At 40.7% G+C, this 18,715-nt stretch overlaps 1 protein-coding gene across 3 annotated transcripts in view; it reads left to right on the top strand.

The window, feature by feature from the left end:
* LOC120894796 (rho GTPase-activating protein 26) overlaps positions 1-18,715 on the top strand; it is a 233,603-nt gene that overhangs the window by 129,112 nt on the left and 85,776 nt on the right. For 2 of the 3 annotated variants that reach the window (XM_040297621.1, XM_040297620.1), the window contains exons 5-7: positions 3,367-3,484; positions 3,544-3,641; positions 4,263-4,386. In XM_040297621.1, coding sequence (XP_040153555.1) covers positions 3,367-3,484; positions 3,544-3,641; positions 4,263-4,386 — 340 coding nt within the window. The remainder of the gene's footprint in view (positions 1-3,366; positions 3,485-3,543; positions 3,642-4,262; positions 4,387-18,715) is intronic. The other variant, XM_040297622.1, reaches the window with a different exon arrangement.

Here is an 18,715-nt window from a genome sequence, read left to right as displayed (position 1 = left end):
ATCCGATATTTTTAATAACGGATCAGTAGTGACCTTGATTGAATCTGTACTACTGTAAACCTGATCGATCAATGTTCTGCTCTGCCTAGCAATTCGTGTGAATTCGTTAACTTTTTGTTTCATGTTTACTGAATCCATTAAGCTTTTCAACTTCGCAGATTTTTCAACATTTAACCAGTCAATATTGAAATCACCGACGATAATGTTAAGTTTGCTAAAATTCAAGAACCTATCTAACCATTCTTCCAAAATGTCAACAAACCTTGAGTCACTTGCACTTGGCGAATGATACAATATCCCGTAATTGCCTACTATCATTTCCTTAGAAACTGCAACACCAAGAAACCAATTACCCTCCAATGATTCATTAAAAATCACCTTTAGGACAATTTCGCTCCTGGCATAAACAGCTACACCTCCTGTATGACGTGAGTGGGACAAACACGACACAACCCTATAACCATTAATATGAAACTGCTGAAATGCTTCTTCCTCAATCACATGAGTTTCAGAGATTAAGACCAGCAACGGTTGAACTTTCTCTACTGTCTCACGAAACATGGCGTAGTTGGACGAAAGACCGGCTACATTGAAATATAAAATCTCTCTGAACCGTCCTAACTCCTCCCCTACCTGCTATTGAGAAAGTTGCATACGCCTTTCTATTTGTTTTTTAAACATCGGACAATTATAATCATTGGCCGCATGTCTTACATCTAGTTTAAGGTTTCTAACAGAGTTTGCTAACACGCAATTCACACATTTCAAAGAAGATGAAGTACATTCAGACGTTTTGTGTTCATCACCACATTTTGAACAAGCTTGCTTATTCTTGCACTCGGTGCTCTTGTGATTAAATTGACCACAACCATAACACCTCATAACATGCACGGACTTCGAAATTTTACACCTATCAAATCCCACATTTATTTTTCCTAATTTTGCCAGACATAGGTCAGACTCATAATCAATTTCCAAGACCGCATTATATTTTTGGTACTTGTAAATTTTATTTTCAAACATTCCTATGACCTTGACCTGTTTCCAGGGTATTCCCTCATTTTGAGATTTTAAAAGATCTACTAAATGTGAGTCAGTGTATTTTTCGCTCATCCCAATTATCTTTACACGTGACAATGGTAAATCCGTTGCATACTCATCTCCCAAAATGTTTTCTACTTCTTTCCTGAGTTCATCTAATTTAACCTGAGCAGAACATTGAACATACACCTGACCGTCCTTGCCGTTACGGAATTCCGACACCTGCTGCTTCCTTGGATCCAGCTTAGCGCGAAGGTCAGCTCTTGTCTTATCACAAGATTGACCCACCTTTGGTACAATAACCAGAGTCTTACTATTCTTATTTTTGTTTGCTAAAATGGGTCCAGTAACCTTGTCAGAAATCTTGGGCGTCGAATTAACATTCCCCGTGTCAAAACGATTAATAATGGTTTGAACATTACTGTTCCCACTATTCGTCCTTTTTCTTTTCTTAGTCACTGTAGCCCAACTTTCATCCTCTACTGTTTCTCTGGCCTTAGTATCGTCAAAGGTTGCACGCAAGGCTTCCTTTGCCTTATTTGAGCATTCTACCGCACTCAAGCTTTCACGCAATGTTTGGTCCAATTTGCGTTCCACTTGTGCGCAGAGCTCAGTTTTTAGAGTCTCGATTCCCTTTTCCGAGGCACTTGATATCCATACACTCACATTCGACTCCAAATTTTTTATGGATTGTGTGAGTAAATCGTACGATCCACTCACATCTACATCCATACCCGCCAAGCCCGATTTGTGTTCTAAACATCTATCACAAAAATACAGCACATTCTTATTCTCATTAATTATTTTGGCCGCTGTTTTCGAGAGCGAGGGGGTAACACAGCGACGATGAAAGTTGGCACCACATTTCCCCGCACACAAAATTGGGTCATCGTTTATTAAAACTACGGCGGAGCATGCTAAACACTCCATGCCGTAAAAACAAAATTCGGGCGAGCTGTTTAGAATTAAAAAAATTATCACACAGACATGAAAAAAAGGTAACAGCAAATGCACACAAACACTACTCTACTACTGCCTGCGATATCAAACGCTTACACTCGTGTACACGTCTTGACAAACGGACAACGATACGTATGTCTAGCACGAACACAAACACATTCCGAGTAAAGATTAATCACCCTCGACAACGCAGTGACGCTGTCGACCGAGATACTTCACCCGTGTTTTACATTCACAAAACAATAATACAAATACTAAACAATGATACCGCAGGTAGCGCTAACATTAAGTACAAGTAGAACAAAACAAAATAACACTTAGCTCTCTATTTCACAAGTTTTCACAGTTCACACACGGGAGCTACACATTCACAGGACTGCACTTGTCACCATTCACCTCAAGGATAAGATTTGGATGTTGCAGTCCAACCTGTCTCCCTTCTTGTATATGGGGTAGATGATGCCGAGATTCCAATCACGGAGCATCGTTTCGCTATCCCACACCTCAGTAACAATTTGATGAATCTCGTTTTCTAGTCGTGCACCTCCATTCTTGAACAGGTCAGCCGCGATTCCGTGGGTTACGGGTGCCTTGTTATTTTTCAGCCGACGGATAGCCTTTTGTGTTTCTTTTATGCTAGGAAGCAGTAGCATGACAATATCTGCTAGTGGCGCTTCTAGCTGTTTGTTGAACTGGTCGTTGAGTAGTTCCAAATAATTGGTTACAAGAATGTTTTTTGACCGTCTCGAAAATAAGCTATCATAAGAGTTCAGAACATAATTAGAGAAAAAAGGATGTGTATCATTCACATGACACTTCATTTATGTTTAACGTGGAAAAAATAGTTGTCATTTCAATTTAATGTACAGTTTTTTATCACAAACGGCCAACTTTGTAAAATGTTTCACTAGGGGCAAAATGGTCGTTCCAGCTTGGAGCCAAATGGCTGGTAGGTTTTGACAGGAGCAAAAATGTTGAGGCTGTAGTGTAAGCATAGGTCGCTACATATTTGTTTTGCATTATTAAAACTATGCTGTATATATACTTAATTGAGAAGAAAAATTACTGAATTGTTGCAATTTACTTAATTGTTTAACAAAACGCTTACTACTACTATTTTCGTTTCATGAATAAGACTTGAAATCATCGATTTGAGATACACAGCAATATCCTTAACAGTGCCATTTTGCCCCACTTTCCCCTATGGTTAAATTGAGAAATTTTGGAGAGAATGAAGCAAGTGAGAGAATTTGCTATGCGTGGAGCGAACCGTACCGGTTTCCCGTTAAGAAAAACAACAAAATGCTAATTGAATAATATAAACATTTTCAACGTTTTTATGTATAACCTTTCTCTTAATTTTAGGCCGATGCTTCTTTGGGAATGTTGGAAAGAGAATATTTACGCGAATCTTTGAGCTACGTTTTAAGCATCCAAGAAGTGCAAGAACGAATAAAATTTGAATTTGTGGAAATAATACTAAGTGAGTATAATATGTAAAAAATGTGACGGTCAAATATTATTTTTTGTATATTATTTTAGGATTCATATCAGATTGGCTTGTCTTCTATCACCTTGGACATGAGGTTGCTGAAGATGCCAAGGAATATTTATCTGATCTTCAACTAAAGGTTCAGAAAGTAGGTATTTTACACATATACGAAATACAGTGGAATGCCGTTTATACGGGTAAATTTTATTCGTGTTACTCGAAAATGACAATTCAATACGAAAGTGACATGATGTGCAGAGGAGAAGGTATGAATGAAAAGTTCATAAGATCATAATATTATGACGAAAAACACTGAAAACACAACTCATTTGAATTATTTTCCTGAAACATTTGTTGGTCTCGTAATGTACTAAAAAAAAATTAAATGCTATATGTTCCTTACGTTGATAAAACATTTTCATAACCCTCCGTCCCCCCCACCCTTTACCCTACTCACTTATATCTTTATTCTAGTTAAACAAAACGTTGGATAACGGTCATAATCTCATCCAACAAAATAAAAGCCTTTTTTAATCGGTATAATTATTCAGAATACAAAAACTGACTACATTTTTACATATTTTATTCAAAATCAATACAACAATCTCTGGAATTGAACAACTTCAAATCAGTGTAAAAACATATGGACATATGATCTGTTGTAAAACAGTATCCGGGGGAGATAAAATCCCGATGAGGCCAGATAAGCGGTGTTCCACAGTACATCGATTTTATGCATTAGGTGATACTAATGATACATTCTTTCAAGACTCGCGAAAATTTTGATGAAACTCGACAAAAAGCCCAGGAATTGAAAAATAAATACATGGACAGTAAATTAAAACCCGACAGTGAATACGCAAAGCAAGGTTATCTGTATCTAATGGAAAAAAGTAAGTTGCATTAATTTAACTACTGTAAAACATCGATTTTCTGGGATTATATTAACTGCGAACTAAATAATGACAATGAGGCAATCATCGATGAGACTTAAAGATACTAAGTTAATAACTTAGTCTATACAGAATTAAAAATTACACCATTTTGTTTCTGTGCTATAATTTTAGATATTTAGATTTTATTCAGAATGTTTTAATAACCTGTTTTACATCAGGAAGATTACCATTTAAATAATTTTAAGCTTTTCGCCGGAGGTTTGTTTGTGTGACAGTTGTTATTGGATTTTTGCTAGATAGTGCTTATATTTGATAGCCTATAAGGCCAATTATGCGAGTCAAAAGAAAAAGTATTATAGAGGGTTTCTGGTTAATGCTCTTGTTTTTCAAAATAAACATTAACGTGAAGCACAAGAAGCATGATAAAATTGTTAAAACTGTTTCTCCTTTGTTTCTTATTGTTGTTCATTTATCAATGTGAAGCTCAACCAGTTTAATCTCGCATAACAAGCAATAATGTTTGTGTTTCTGAAACATTGTTCGTCCAATGTGTAATCAAACTCACAACACAAACAATTCATATAACTTAATCATTGCTTGGGAAAATCAAAGTTTCGATACTTGTATGTTCGATGAATCGTCTTATTTAAAAAACATCCAGGAGAAAGCGTGTCGGATAATAATTATAATTATTATTATTATTTTTATTCAAATTGTTTGCCACGAGGGCTGTACAACAAAAACTTACACCTAAACCTTATGTAGCTAAACCCTAAAGCAGAAATTGAGTTCAAATTAATTGTTAAATTTTAATCCGGCTAGTTAAATCCTAGATAAGGAAAATTTTGGTCAGGACATATGGGCATTACAGTGACAAAGAGAGAAGGAAACAAGGAAAGGAAAGAAATAGAGGCAGGAAACGAGGGAACAAAAGGAAGGTTTACGAAGGACGAACACCAGGGTGGCCACTCAACCGGGAAAACAGAGAATTGCCGGGAATTTTATTTTTCCAGGAAAAACCGGGAAAACCCGGGAAATTCTCAAAAAAAAACCCGAAATTATCACAAACTTTTGCTATCACTGTTTACCATCGTACCAAGTGTATTTTCAATTAATGGGATGTTTCGTATATTGTTCCCAAATTACAACATCAACATCAACATCACACCAATGTGTATGGACAACATTTTCCGTTTCTCACATATGGTACTAGTACATGGGCGGGTCGACCCGAACCTATCGGGTCGGAGCCATCCGTAAGCGACTCGGAGTCGTTCGGGTCGACCCTAAAGGTGCAAGTAGGTTCAGTGGGTGCAACGACTCCGGTAGGTGCGAGAAAGCATAAGCGACTCCGACTCGTTGGTAGGGCGAGTTCGGGTCGGGTCGAGCCACAGTAGGTTCAGTTTGACCCGAGGGTGCAGCGAGTTCGGGTCGGGTCGGATCAAGATAGGTTCAATATGACCCGACCCGACCCGAACTCGCCGCACCAACGGGTCGGAGTCGCTTATGCTTTCTCGCACCTACTGATCTATCGGGTCGATCCGAACTCGCTGCACCAACGGGTCGGAGTCGCTTATGCTTGCTCGCACCTACTGATCTATCGGGTCGACCCGAACTCATTGCACCCGCGGGTCGGATTTAATTCCGACTCCGACCTAGCGCACCCGCTGCACCCACGGGTTGGAATCGATTCCGACTGGCTTGCACCCGACCCCGGGTCGGGTCGTGAATTGAATCGTATGACCCAACACTAATATGTACTCTACTTCTCATTCGCACTGGTGAAATACTTACATTCATCGATATCGGTTCTTGCACATTTTGGGTATGGTGTGCCTATTCGTTCTACCTTGTCGTCTTTTGTTATTCATTTCTCGTGAAGTTGCGGTCGTGTCGGATTTAGTGGGTGATGCCAATTTTTGGATAGATTTGATAATTTTTGTCCCCTTTAGCAATTTTAAGGTTACCCAATCACACATCGTCTGTACATTGGCATTTTGCATTTTGGTTTCGGGCCTCTACCTTCATTACGGCCGGGTGACTGGGTTCCCACACTGGCACTGATGGTTGATTTCTGTATCTATTCGTGAGGTGCATCATCAGCGTCGTGCGAGTAACAGCATAATGCATGGCTGCTGTTTTATAGGAAATCCGTTCTTCGCAGATTTGTATGTTTTCTCCAGTGGCTGGTTGGTCCATGACTTACGGTTACCCTCTTTTAAGGTTGTGTGATGACATCTGTTAATCAACAATTGATAGCAGATGAAAAATATCTTTGTCAGGGGGTAACTTCTTTACACGTTAGTGTTATGAAGCTAAACCACCAAAAAGCAATATTTGTAAAGATTTTTTGTCGTTTTTTCATCAGTTGTTAGCTCATATAAAACTTCCTAAAATATAAAGAATGCATTTTTAAATAGCTTAAGATCCATAGTAGCCAAATTAGATCTACAAACGAGCGCACGATTGAAAATTTGTTTGTACAAATTTGATAGAAATTATGCCAAAAATGGTTCTCAAATGTGTTGTCACACCTTTAGATTGGATACTATATTGTTGAATAATTCACTAATAACTTGTATCCAGTTTTTTGGCAAGTATCCGTCTTTCCCGTAATGCCCGTGTTTACTTACCATCCTCTATATAACGATTTTTGAAAACGTATGATATAATAATTTGGAATAGAAGTATCGAAGCATAGTGAACCGGGAAAACTAAAAAAAAAAAATCCGAGAAAAAACCCGGAAAAAAAACGAGAAACGCCAATATTCTGAACTTCAAATTATTGAAACCCGTTCCATCAAAAGACTTAATCTTGAAGAACTTCTCTTCATCTCCCATCGTGATGATTTTCTCGAATGACTTAAAGAATCTTCCAGGCTTGAGTAGCACTGGGTTATTCTGGGCCCATAACCTTTTAAAAGAGCTAAAACACCTTTGCTGTTTGGTGGTTGAAAGAGGAATTAAAATTTTATTAACTACATTCTGTTAACACTATTTCATAGAATCCTACGATCAATTGTACACCGGTATTTCATCGCACACTTAAATCAATTGTAAAGGCCGGGCTACATTGATCGTACTCGCAAGTGTAATTTCGATTTTCACTAGCGCAATTGGCAGCGGCTGGTGGAAGCTTTTTTTGGTCGTCGGGGGAATGGTCGTGGCGGATCTCAAAATTAATTAGTTTTTTTCACCGCTTTTTTATGCGAAAACGGCTGAAATACTTGCACAACATATTTATGTATCAATTACAAAGCTTTCCCAGTCCAGTTAAAGTGAAAAACATGTAAAAATAACGTATTTTTGGAGCAGCCTCAAATTGTTTGGCAAAATGCTTCGGTTAGCCGCTGCCAGATGCACTAGTGAAAATCGAAATTATACTTGCGAGTACGATCATTGTAGCCCGGCCTTAAACTTCAACAATAATCTCTAGTGAACAATTTGAAGTGTTTAAAGGCTGGGAGACATTAATCGTACTCGCTAGTGTAATTTTTTATTTTCACTAGCGCATCTGACGACGACCAGCGCATGCTAGATGTCGGTATAATTTATGTGTCAAAATTATTCATACTTGGTGTCATCAAGTTTCGACCATGCTACTTGTATGCCGTTTAAAATGTTGATAAACGTCCATACATTGCAACAAAGTAGGTCGTTAGTTGTTGGACAAATGGTCAAAGCAAACAAAGGGCTGGGCAACATTTTTGTCCATTTTCGAATCTCTATCCATCATTGGGTAAAATTATAGCCTCCCCGACCCAACATATTTTTTGACAGATAAATTATACCAGCATTTAGCTTCCGTCACCGATAAATGGCGTAGCGGAATTTGGGGCAAGTGTGCCATACGGGGCAAGAGTGCCACCAAGCATTTTTCCTTAAAAACTTTAGTTTAATGATAAATTGTGTATACAGTTGGTTCCTTTCCGATGACTAGGTATAATGAGCCGAATTTCATACAGACCAATTGATATTTCACATTGTTTTGAACTGATTTATGTTGAGTTTCAAAATTGAGCAGAATATTATAATTTTTACATCCAATCAAATAGCTCTCAAAAATCACGCGAACAATCAACCGAGAAAATATTAACACCACCGTATAGCTGAGAAAACGTGAATTTTTTTGTGGGGTTAGTTGAAAAAAAACCTTCTTTTTGTCACTGAAAAATTCAATTTCAAAAAATTTACAACTTTTGGGGCAAGTGTTGCCATCTCTGTTTGGGGCAAGTGTGCCACCATCTTTCATAGGCGCGAGCTGTCAAAAATATAAACATTGTTGTAGCGTGCTGCGGAATGGTGCGCTATTGTGAGCGGATTCCACGCCAGAAAAACAGAACAGTAACAAACCACATTGTGGTACAGTTGGTTTTCAAAAAGGGTTTATTGGTGACTGAATACATGTAGGAATACATACACTAGTGGTGCAAACGTAATTATTTCCTATTATCTAAGAAATACGGTTATTTTAACCAGGTGGCCGTCTTGCCCCATACGAGTGGCACTCTTGCCCCATAGACCAAAAAAGAACGTCTTTTTGGACCCTTTTTAAAACGCTTCAAAAACTTGTTTTATTTGCACTTTTTTCAAGCGAAATTCATTTATAAGTGAGGAAATAGATGTAAAATGGTTATGAGATTTAAATCGGCTTTTGAAAAACACGTTTTAGTGAGTTATAACTTGAAATGCTTAAGGTGGCACACTTGCCCCAAGTTCCGCTACGCTTTAACAAAAATTATACTACGGAGTACGATCAATGTAGCCCGGCCTTAATAAAACTCTGACACATCCAGTATACCAGGCAGGCATAATTACCCTTTCACATGACTGTACAATTCAAACTACAGAAATTTAAAATTAAACCAACACTGTTTACTTACTTATCCGGCACTACAACCGCTTTGCGGTCTTGGCCTGCCTCAGGAGTGTCCGAAACCGCTCACGGTCTCGCGCCTTCGTCTGCCAGTCCGTTATCCCGGCCTTAATGGCGGACGCCTCCACGCCATCTTGACACCTCAATTTGGGCCTACCACGCCTCCTCTATCCTTGTGGACGGCCTAAAGAGACTTTACGGACTGGGTCGTCAGTTTCCATGCGTACAACAAGGCCAGCTCACCGGAGCCTGGCGAGCTGTGAGACAGTGTTGATACGCTGTACGACAGTGAGGTCGCCGTACATCTCGTATAGCTCGTCATTATAGCGGCTCCTCCATTGTCCTTCCGCACATACGGGACCAAGTATTCTTCTGAGCATCTTCCTCTCGAACGCGGCTAAGAGGGTTTCGTCAGATTTGGACAGTGTCCATGTCTCAGAGGCGTATGTGAGTACCGGAACTATATAGGTACTATATAGTCCCAGCTTCGTCCGTCGCGGCAGGTTCTTTGAGGTGAACTGCTTTTTCAGGCTGTAGAATGACCGGTTGGCAGCCAGCATCCTTGCGCGCAACTCAGCTTCCATGCTGTTGTCGTTGCTGACCTTTGACCCAAGATAGGTGAATTGTGGGACGACTTCAAAAGTGCGTTCACCTATCTGCACGTCACGCCTACGTAGATTCTGATTATTTGTTGGTGGGCTCGCTGATGTTGCCACCATCAGTTTGGTCTTTGCCTCGTTTATCTGCAATCCGAGGCTCTCTGCTGCTTGCTCGATCCCTTGGTAGGCTTCTGCTACATAGGAGAGCCGCAGACCAATATCCAATATGTCTATATCATCAGCGTATGCCAGGATCTGGGTTGACTTATAGAAGATGGTTCCCGTAGTCTCCACCCTCGAGTCACGGATGGCCTTTCTAGCGCCAGGTTGAATAAACCAACCCTGTTATCAATTAAGAAAACTCAAGAGCGTACTTTAAGCTAATTATCGATTTCATAACAAAGGCGGATGAAGAAATACCAAAGGTGCAAGGCCCACAAACCATTATAATTACCTGCTGCGGCATAAGCAGATGTCTTGTTATAATTCTAATTATTATATTGACTAATAAAATCACAGTTAAAAAACATACGCTGCGCCCTTCACCATTCAAGGCACAAGAAATTAACCCCTCTACGAGGAATTTCGGGGGTTGCAATGTTGACGACAGCCCTAAATTGAGGTCAACTTCTGTCCTACATAAACGGACAGAAGTCGAGTCAGTATAAATGTAAGCGATAAATAAATACATTGCATAAAAATAAGTGTATCAAAAATATAAACAAATATAACCTGACAAGCTAGCGGTAGGGTATAAATTAGCATTTTAAGCTCAATAAACCGACATTCAATCACACGAACTCAAACTAGGTGTTTGTCTGTTCGTGGCTAAGTCGGACGGTAAGCCTCCGGTCTCAGCCTTCCCAACGGATTCAGATCCGTTGAGGAAACTTTAGGTAGGGTGATAGATTAGTAATGTATCGGCCAAATAGTCGTCTTAACGCGATACGCGTGAACAGTTATTGCACCCTCTCAATTCGAGCTGTTAAAGTGGCTCCGAGAATGACCACAGCATACTATAAAATCTGGCGCACAAGGCTTTCAAACAAGTCGGGTTATAAAACTCAGGCGAAAGTCTTCTTTGGATCTTCGTGATCATTGAAACACATCTTGTTGTTAACAGACACGCCAAGATCACGAGTTACTGAGACTCAATGAACTAGTCACCGGTCCAAGGCAGTGATAAGCAGGAGAAAGAGATGACGTGACATTTTGGGATACAAAGGAAAAGAAAGTTGGAAGAACACCACAACGATAAGGAGTTAAGGACAGATTGTAAGGAAAGGCAATCAGCATCACAGCGGATGGGAAGAAAGGTTTTGAGGTCATCTGCAAAAAGGAGATGACCATCAGAAGGTAGGATAGAGCAGACATCATTCACAAACATAAGGAATAGCAGCGGACTCAACACACTGCCTTGCGGGACGCCTGAGATGCAACCGAAGCTTACTGACGTGGTGTCACCGACCTTCACTCTTGAAGAGCGCCCGGATAGATAGGAGGTGAGCCAGTCGACAGATTTTGACGCAAACCTTAATTTTGAGAGCTTGGCTAGTAGCAGACCATGGCAAGCCCGATAAAAAGCCGTATAGATTGCATCGACCTGAATTCCGTAGTCCAGTTTGTTGACGAGGTGTATAAGAGAAGATTGGTTATAGTCGATCTGCTAGGCATAAAACCATGTTGCGTATGGCTTATCGAATATTTGTACTTGAACAAGATAGACAAAAAATTAAGGACTTAAACAGTTTAGCGCTATCGCAGAGCAAGGATATGCCACGGTAGATAAGACTAATGAGCGATTTCTCTATTTAAAAATTGGCACAAGCCAGCTCATTTTCCAAAGTAACGGGAATAAGCGACACTTAATTGATAAGTTAATAAGTCTAGTAAGTAGCGGAGCAAATACAGAGTGAATAGTTTTTGAGAACAGAAGACGGGATACCTTCGGGACCAGGCGCGAAAGTTGGCTTGAGTTTGGCGATTGTTTTGGAAACCAGCTCAGCGTTGACATACGGTACGGGATACATCGATAACGTCAGCGGGAGTGTAGCTCTAGAAGAATCGAGAAAAGTCTGTGATTGGGTTTGAAAAAAAAACCGTAGCAAAGTGGTCAGCGAAAAAGTAGGCAATAACGCAGGCAGATGACGTACTTCTATCATCGAGAGTAAGTGAATTAAGCAAGGCGTGAGAGGTGACGGCAGTTGCCAAAGCGTCAGAAGGAATGGGAATGGGGTTTGAAGCCGCGACAGGTACAGGCGATACCTTGCTCTATTGTTGTTACGATATGCTGTTGATGCGAGTTTGTACACCCGTGACGTGAACAAGCGTTAAGCAAAAAAACGGGCGGAGCAAAAAAAATCAAAATATTGGTGGTACCCATTTTTTCCTCCTGTTCCTTTCCCTCCATCACCCTGCCTTGCCTTACTTGCGCTTCAGCCTGTGCCTTCTGCTATCAGCTGTTGTGTATACGTTGGTACATACATGTGGGGTGTATTGCTCGGGTGTGTGTTTGGATTGGTAGAGAGTTTGGTTGGTTTATTTCGGGAATTAAAGTGTGATCACTGCGTTGATGGTTTATTTTATTTCGTGCCGCTGCTGATGAGGCCATTTGATGACCGTACCAATCGAGGGTAAAGCAGTCAATTTCAAACAAGCGTAGGAGAACGTTTAAAGGCCGGGCTACATTGATCGTACTCTCTGGTGTAATTTTGATTTTCACTAGCGCATCTGGCGGCGGCTGACCGAAGCATTTTTCCAAACAATTTGGAGCCGCTTCAGAAAATATGTTATTTTTCCATGTTTTTTTACCTTAACTGGACTGGAAAAGCTTTGTAATTGATAGATGAATATGTTTTGCAAGTATTTCAGCCGTTTTGGCATCAAAAAACGGTGAAAAAACAACTTAAATTTGAGATCCGGCACGACCATTCCCTTGAAGACCAAAAAAAGCTTCCACCAGCCGCCACCAGATGCGCTAATGAAAATCAAAATTACACTACGGAGTACGATCAATGTAGCCGGCCTTAACAATAATCTAATATTTTTAAATTTGAATATGTTTGATGCTTCAACGACCTCTTAGATATGTCCAGCGAGACCTAGTTATCATGCCCGGTGTTAATTTTTTTATACTCAAGTCTCTCGCTACTCGTCGCGAAACGGCGCAAATCTTAAGGCCGGGCTACATTGATCGTACTCCGTAGTGTAATTTTTATTTTCACTAGCGCATCTGGCGACAACCGGCGCAAGCTAGATGTCGGTATAATTTATGTGTCAAAATTATTCATACTTGGTGTCTCATCAAGTTTCGACCAGGCTACTTGTATGCCGTTTGAAATGTTGATAAACGACCATAAATTGCAACAAAATAGGCCGTTATTTGTTGTTGTTGGACAAATCGTCATTCATACAAAGCGCCAGGCAACATTTCTCCGCACCTTCGAATATCTATTCATCATTGGGTAAAATTATAGGCTCCTGGACCCAAAACGTTTTTTGACAGATAAATTATACCAGCCTCTAGCTTCAACCCACCGCCGCTAGATGGCGTACGCGTTCACAAAAATTACACTACGGAGTACGATCAATGTAACCCGGCCTTTATTCATGAAAAAAAAAATCATCCTAGGAGAGATAGATTCACCGGACCTTTTAGCTAGAGTTAATTTCCACGTACTTGCTCGTATTTTAAGAATCTTTAGGCTACTAAGAGTTGACCAAACTAGACGTGCATATAGCGATAATGAACCTTTGACTGCGATGACTATCAGATTCAATGCACACCATGACTCTTTTGACTGGAATTCCCTATGTTAACCTGTTTTTCTTGCTGTGATACTTTTTGTTATTTATTTTGTGCTGATGTTACATTGTACCGTGATGCTTTATGTTATTATAAGTTTAGTTTATAAGATCAGTGATAAGGCCAATGATGATTGACTTAACATATACAAATAAACAAATAAACAAATAACCGGTACCTGAGAGACAACACAACCATTGGATTGGCACTGTAGTGAACTTGTCATCACTTAGTGCCGTTCCTGACTTAAGACGGATTATGTTGTCTAGGATGTAATGTGTAAAGGTCGGGCTACATTGATCGTACTCGCAAGTGTAATTTCGATTTTCACTAGCACATCTGGTGGCGGCTAACCGAAGCATTTTGCTAAACAATTTGGAGCCGCTCCAGAAAATACGTTATTTTTCCATGTTTTTTACTTAAATCGAACAAGAAAAGTTTTGCTAAAGGTAAATGCACATGTCCTGCACGCATTGCATCCATTTTGATGACAAAAACTATGAAAAAACTACTTAATTTGTGGATCCGGCACGACCATTCCCTCGATGACCAAAAAAAGGTTCCACCAGCCGCCGCCAGATGCGCTAGTGAAAATCGAAATTACGCTTGCGAGTACGATCAATGTAGCCCGGCCTTAATGCGGTTTGTGTCTAGGATGTAATGAATTTACTGCAGATTATTATAGCGGATGTTATACTAATAATTGTGTCTTTGCTATTCTAATCTAATTCTAATTTGCTAAGTCTAATAGTGTTGGGTGTCGAACCTATGCTACAGCACCACCATCTTTGCAACCGGTTCTATTAAAAAAGACACACGATCAAAGCAAACGTGCATGTGATATGTGGAACATTTCTTTCCAATTCAGCTAGCGGCCGTAGTGGAAACAACATTTGGAATTGATTCCATAAAAAAGAGAATTCGGTTTTGTTTATTATGGTGCGCGTATGGTGCTGCACCTTTCTGGCCAAAATCAGGCGGCTTGTTAACATGGTGTCGTTATCATGACGCCGAGCGAGCGGCACTGCCTTGGAATGGGTTCGGCTCAATAAGTTCATGTCCTTTGATCGAGTGCATTCCGTGCATCTGTCGCGCCAGTACGGTAGATCCGGCAGCATCAAAATTAAGACAAACTCTTTCCCCGGTACGGATGGCAATCCAAAATTATTTGTCTTGATATTATTATTATTGTCATTACGGCCTACGCGGTCGTGCAGGCCTTTTCAGGACTTGAATACTACGTAGCCGGATAGTCAGCCCTTGCTACCTCGGACGGTTCATACGCGGTTACAACCCACGACGGGCATGCTGTTAAGATGGACGGAATGAAGGCGATGCTGCGGGATCGCTCCTATCCAGCGGGTAATTTGCATACTGCCACATTGTCTCCTGCCTCCTCCGATGCTTACGCTGCAGCCAGGGGAAGGATGCACCTCCACCATAAAAAAACACCGTCATGAACACCTTCCTTTCTTTGACCGATGGATCATAACATTCTGGAAGAATACCCATTTGGCGACAGTTTTGCATACACACGCACTATGGGACACCATTGCGCAGACGGCTCAGCCTATCTGTGTAATCTACAACATATAAAAGGAAAAGCATAGTGTCACATAAAGTTATGCTTTTTGCAATTTGGTTTAAGCTCTCCCATGCACGGCCATGGGCACCTGTGTTGCGTGCGCTACTTCGAAATAGGCTTCTGCGCTTTGCACAGCAAACCCTCCAATGTGAGCGATTCATTAGTCATTTTTACATTGCAGCGATTGAACTCATTGAGCTTTTTTTGGTTTGATATGAGAAAATTCAACTTCATCGCCGCAATGTTTGTTAACGGGTTTTTAAGCAACACAATTGCTCGCAAGCATTGACCACATGCAAGAAAGAGATAGCGCTATGCAGGAAATGGGCACGGACGACGCCTGACAGCCATTGGCTGTATGGTGCACATGCACATCTAAACCATCGGAAGCGTGCTAAGGCGAGGGGTATGATGCGGAGCCAGGGACAGGTAGCTCAAAACGCTGCTTGACAAATACGCTGTAGGCCGCAAGGAGAAGACCTGAGAATATGAGCGAGAGGCAATGATTTCTTCCGTTGCTTTGCCCAGCGGGAATCTAGGCTGAAAAACGCAGGCTAATTTTGATTGTGATTTTGTATGGAGTGTTGACATGATATCAGCCGCCAACTTTCAAACTCCATATAAAAAGCTGGTTAGTCAGTCTCATTCTAATGGTGGTTGAAGGATCATCTCTTTTTTCACAGTGAGTTTGATATGAAGTGACACAAATATAACATTAATACACTACATATATTACACACAGTTCTAATATTTCCAAAATATAAAATACACAGAAAATAAGGTATTGCGAAAGAATAAATAAGGAACGAAGATGGGGAAAACTCTCCCGGCAGGAGTAGGATCTTCGGATCCAACTATGGAATCCTTGGTGAGAATTCCGTTAAAACCAAAAAAACGGAAAAAATAACGGAGGTGAGCGAATGATTCTTATGAACCGGAATCCTTCCTCCTGATTGTGGAAAGTTGAACAAAAGGCAAAAGTTTAGCTAAATACAACCCGTTTCTTTTTGCAAAGGCGACAGAAAACGCCATTGGAAATTCGCCATTGCAAACTACGTTACTTACTTACTTATCCGGCGCTACAATCGCTTTGCGGTCTTGGCCTACCTCAGGAGTGTCCGAAATCGCTCACGGTCTCGCACCTTCGTCTGCCACTCCGTTATCCCGGCCTTAATGGCGGACGCCTCCACGTCATCTTCCCACCTCAATTTGGGCCTACCACGCCTCCTCTGTCCTTGTGGACTAAAAAGACTTTACGGGCTGAGTCGTCCGTTTCCATGCGTACAACATGGCCAGCCCACCGGAGCCTGGCGATCTTAATACGCTGTACGACAGTGAGGTCGCCGTACATCTCGTATAGCTCGTCATTATAGCGGCTCCTCCATTGTCCTTCCACACATACGGGGCCAAGTATCCTTCTGAGCATCTTCCTCTCGAACGCGGCTAAGAGGGTTTCGTCAGATTTGGACATTGTCCATGTCTCAGAGGCGTATGTGAGTACTGGAACTATATGGGTACTATATAGTCCCAGCTTCGTTCGTCGCGACAGGTTCTTTGAGGTGAACTGATTTTTCAGGCTGTAGAATGACCGGTTGGCAGCCAGCATCCTTGCGCGAGTTAGCACATCGGCATCAAACTGCTGATGCTGCGGGTTGAATAACATGGATATCGATAGGCTGATCGATATATGCATATCGATACCGTTAGCCGACCGGTCACATTAAGCGTTGGTAACAATAATGGAAAATAAAGTTAGTTGGTTTCTTGCACTCGAAAGGTCCACTTCTTTCTAGCATCGAAGAAAGAAAAATAACTGGCGCCCGAATAGGGACCTGAAGAAATTTAACGGGAAGTGTATAAGTAAAAAAAATCCTAAAATTAACATTAGTTAAATCTGTGGTCAAAAGAGCCATTATTGAGACAAAGCGAACTTTGGGACACCGTGGTAAACACCCGATTGCTGCCAGCAGGCCCCCAGTAGTCGAAAGGAATAAAAAGGAAACCCTGCTGTAGCTGCCCAACTTTTCCCCGCTGAGAAATTCAACAATGGAAATCAACTCAACATTACTGTAAGTATTCAAACAAAAAAAAAAATCCGAAATAAGCATATTTTGGTGAACAATACAAAGCGTTAGTGTAATTAGTGATCGGCGAATTATAATTGTGACAGTGTAAAGTAAAGTGGAAGCTAAAAAACAAAAATGACCAATCCCAACTCCGAAATTGTTCTACGATCTTTTGTAGAGATGGGGAAAACCCCTGACTTTTTCAGGGACGTTCCAATTTTTGACGGAAACCCAAACGAACTGATGAATTGGATCTCGGATGTAGAAGATGTTTTTATCATGTATAGGGATCTTCCGGACGATTCGTTGCAGTTCCATTTGGTTGAACGAACAATCAGAAGAAAAGTCCGCGGAGAAGCTTCCGACGTACTAAACGCAAATAATGTAACATGCGCTTGGCATCAGATAAAATCAACACTGATGCTATATTACAAAGATAAGCGTGACGTGAAAACCCTAGACTATGAATTAACGTGTATAAAAAAGGGTTATTCTGAAAGCCTTGCCGGATATAATAGCAGAGTTAATGAATTACTAACCGCAAGTACTAGCACAAGTTCAAACGGATAGCAAATATTCCCTCCACGCAAACGTTCATATAAATTATTTTAGGGAGAAAGCTTTGGACTCGTTTATTAGAGGTCTTGAAAAACCGTTATCTACACTGTTAAAAACTGCTGACCCGAAGACCCTTAGCAAAGCATATCAATTTTGCCTTGATTACTTTAATATGGACATTCGATCAGCACCTTATAAGAATCAGTATGGTAATCAAAATTCCTCCAATACTCCTAAGCCAAAAGATCTAGGGTACGAACCGCAACCCTCCAGGGTAGCACCTAGAAAAATTGTGTACCCGCTCCCAGAACAGCCCCTCCACCTTCACGTCCAGCTCCACGATACCATCCAGCTCCACATTACGTTCCGAATCACCAATAAGCCTCCCAGAGACAATACCCTGAGCCAATGGAGGTAGACCGAAGCACAAATTCAAGAAATATTAATTATGGAAATAGACCCTCGTATGGGGAAAAAAGACCAAGACCTGCTTCAAGCCAGGAAGCATGGGTAAAGAGACAAGCTCACCCATTGCAAGCTCATCAAATGGATAGCAATGACTACCATTTACAAGAACAAATCAGGGACCAGTTCACTGATGAATATGATATTACAGAAAACAATCAAAATATAAATTTACAGCACGACCATGATCCGCAAGAGGGATCAAGTAGAAATCATCAGAACCATTTTTTAGAGTGGGAGATGAGTTGGTAGTTCCCTGTCTTCCGTTTATTAAACTCAAAACTACCATTGGAACTTTTCCATTCTTAATAGATACAGGTGCTAATATTAATTTAATAGTTCCAAAATTAGCACATTCATACGAACACAGCA

This window comes from Anopheles arabiensis, chromosome 2 (assembly GCF_016920715.1).
Source record: "Anopheles arabiensis isolate DONGOLA chromosome 2, AaraD3, whole genome shotgun sequence".
In the NCBI taxonomy this organism is placed as follows: domain Eukaryota; kingdom Metazoa; phylum Arthropoda; class Insecta; order Diptera; family Culicidae; genus Anopheles; species Anopheles arabiensis.
Note: the sequence above shows the minus strand (reverse complement) of the source record. Positions and strands in the feature narration are given on the sequence as shown.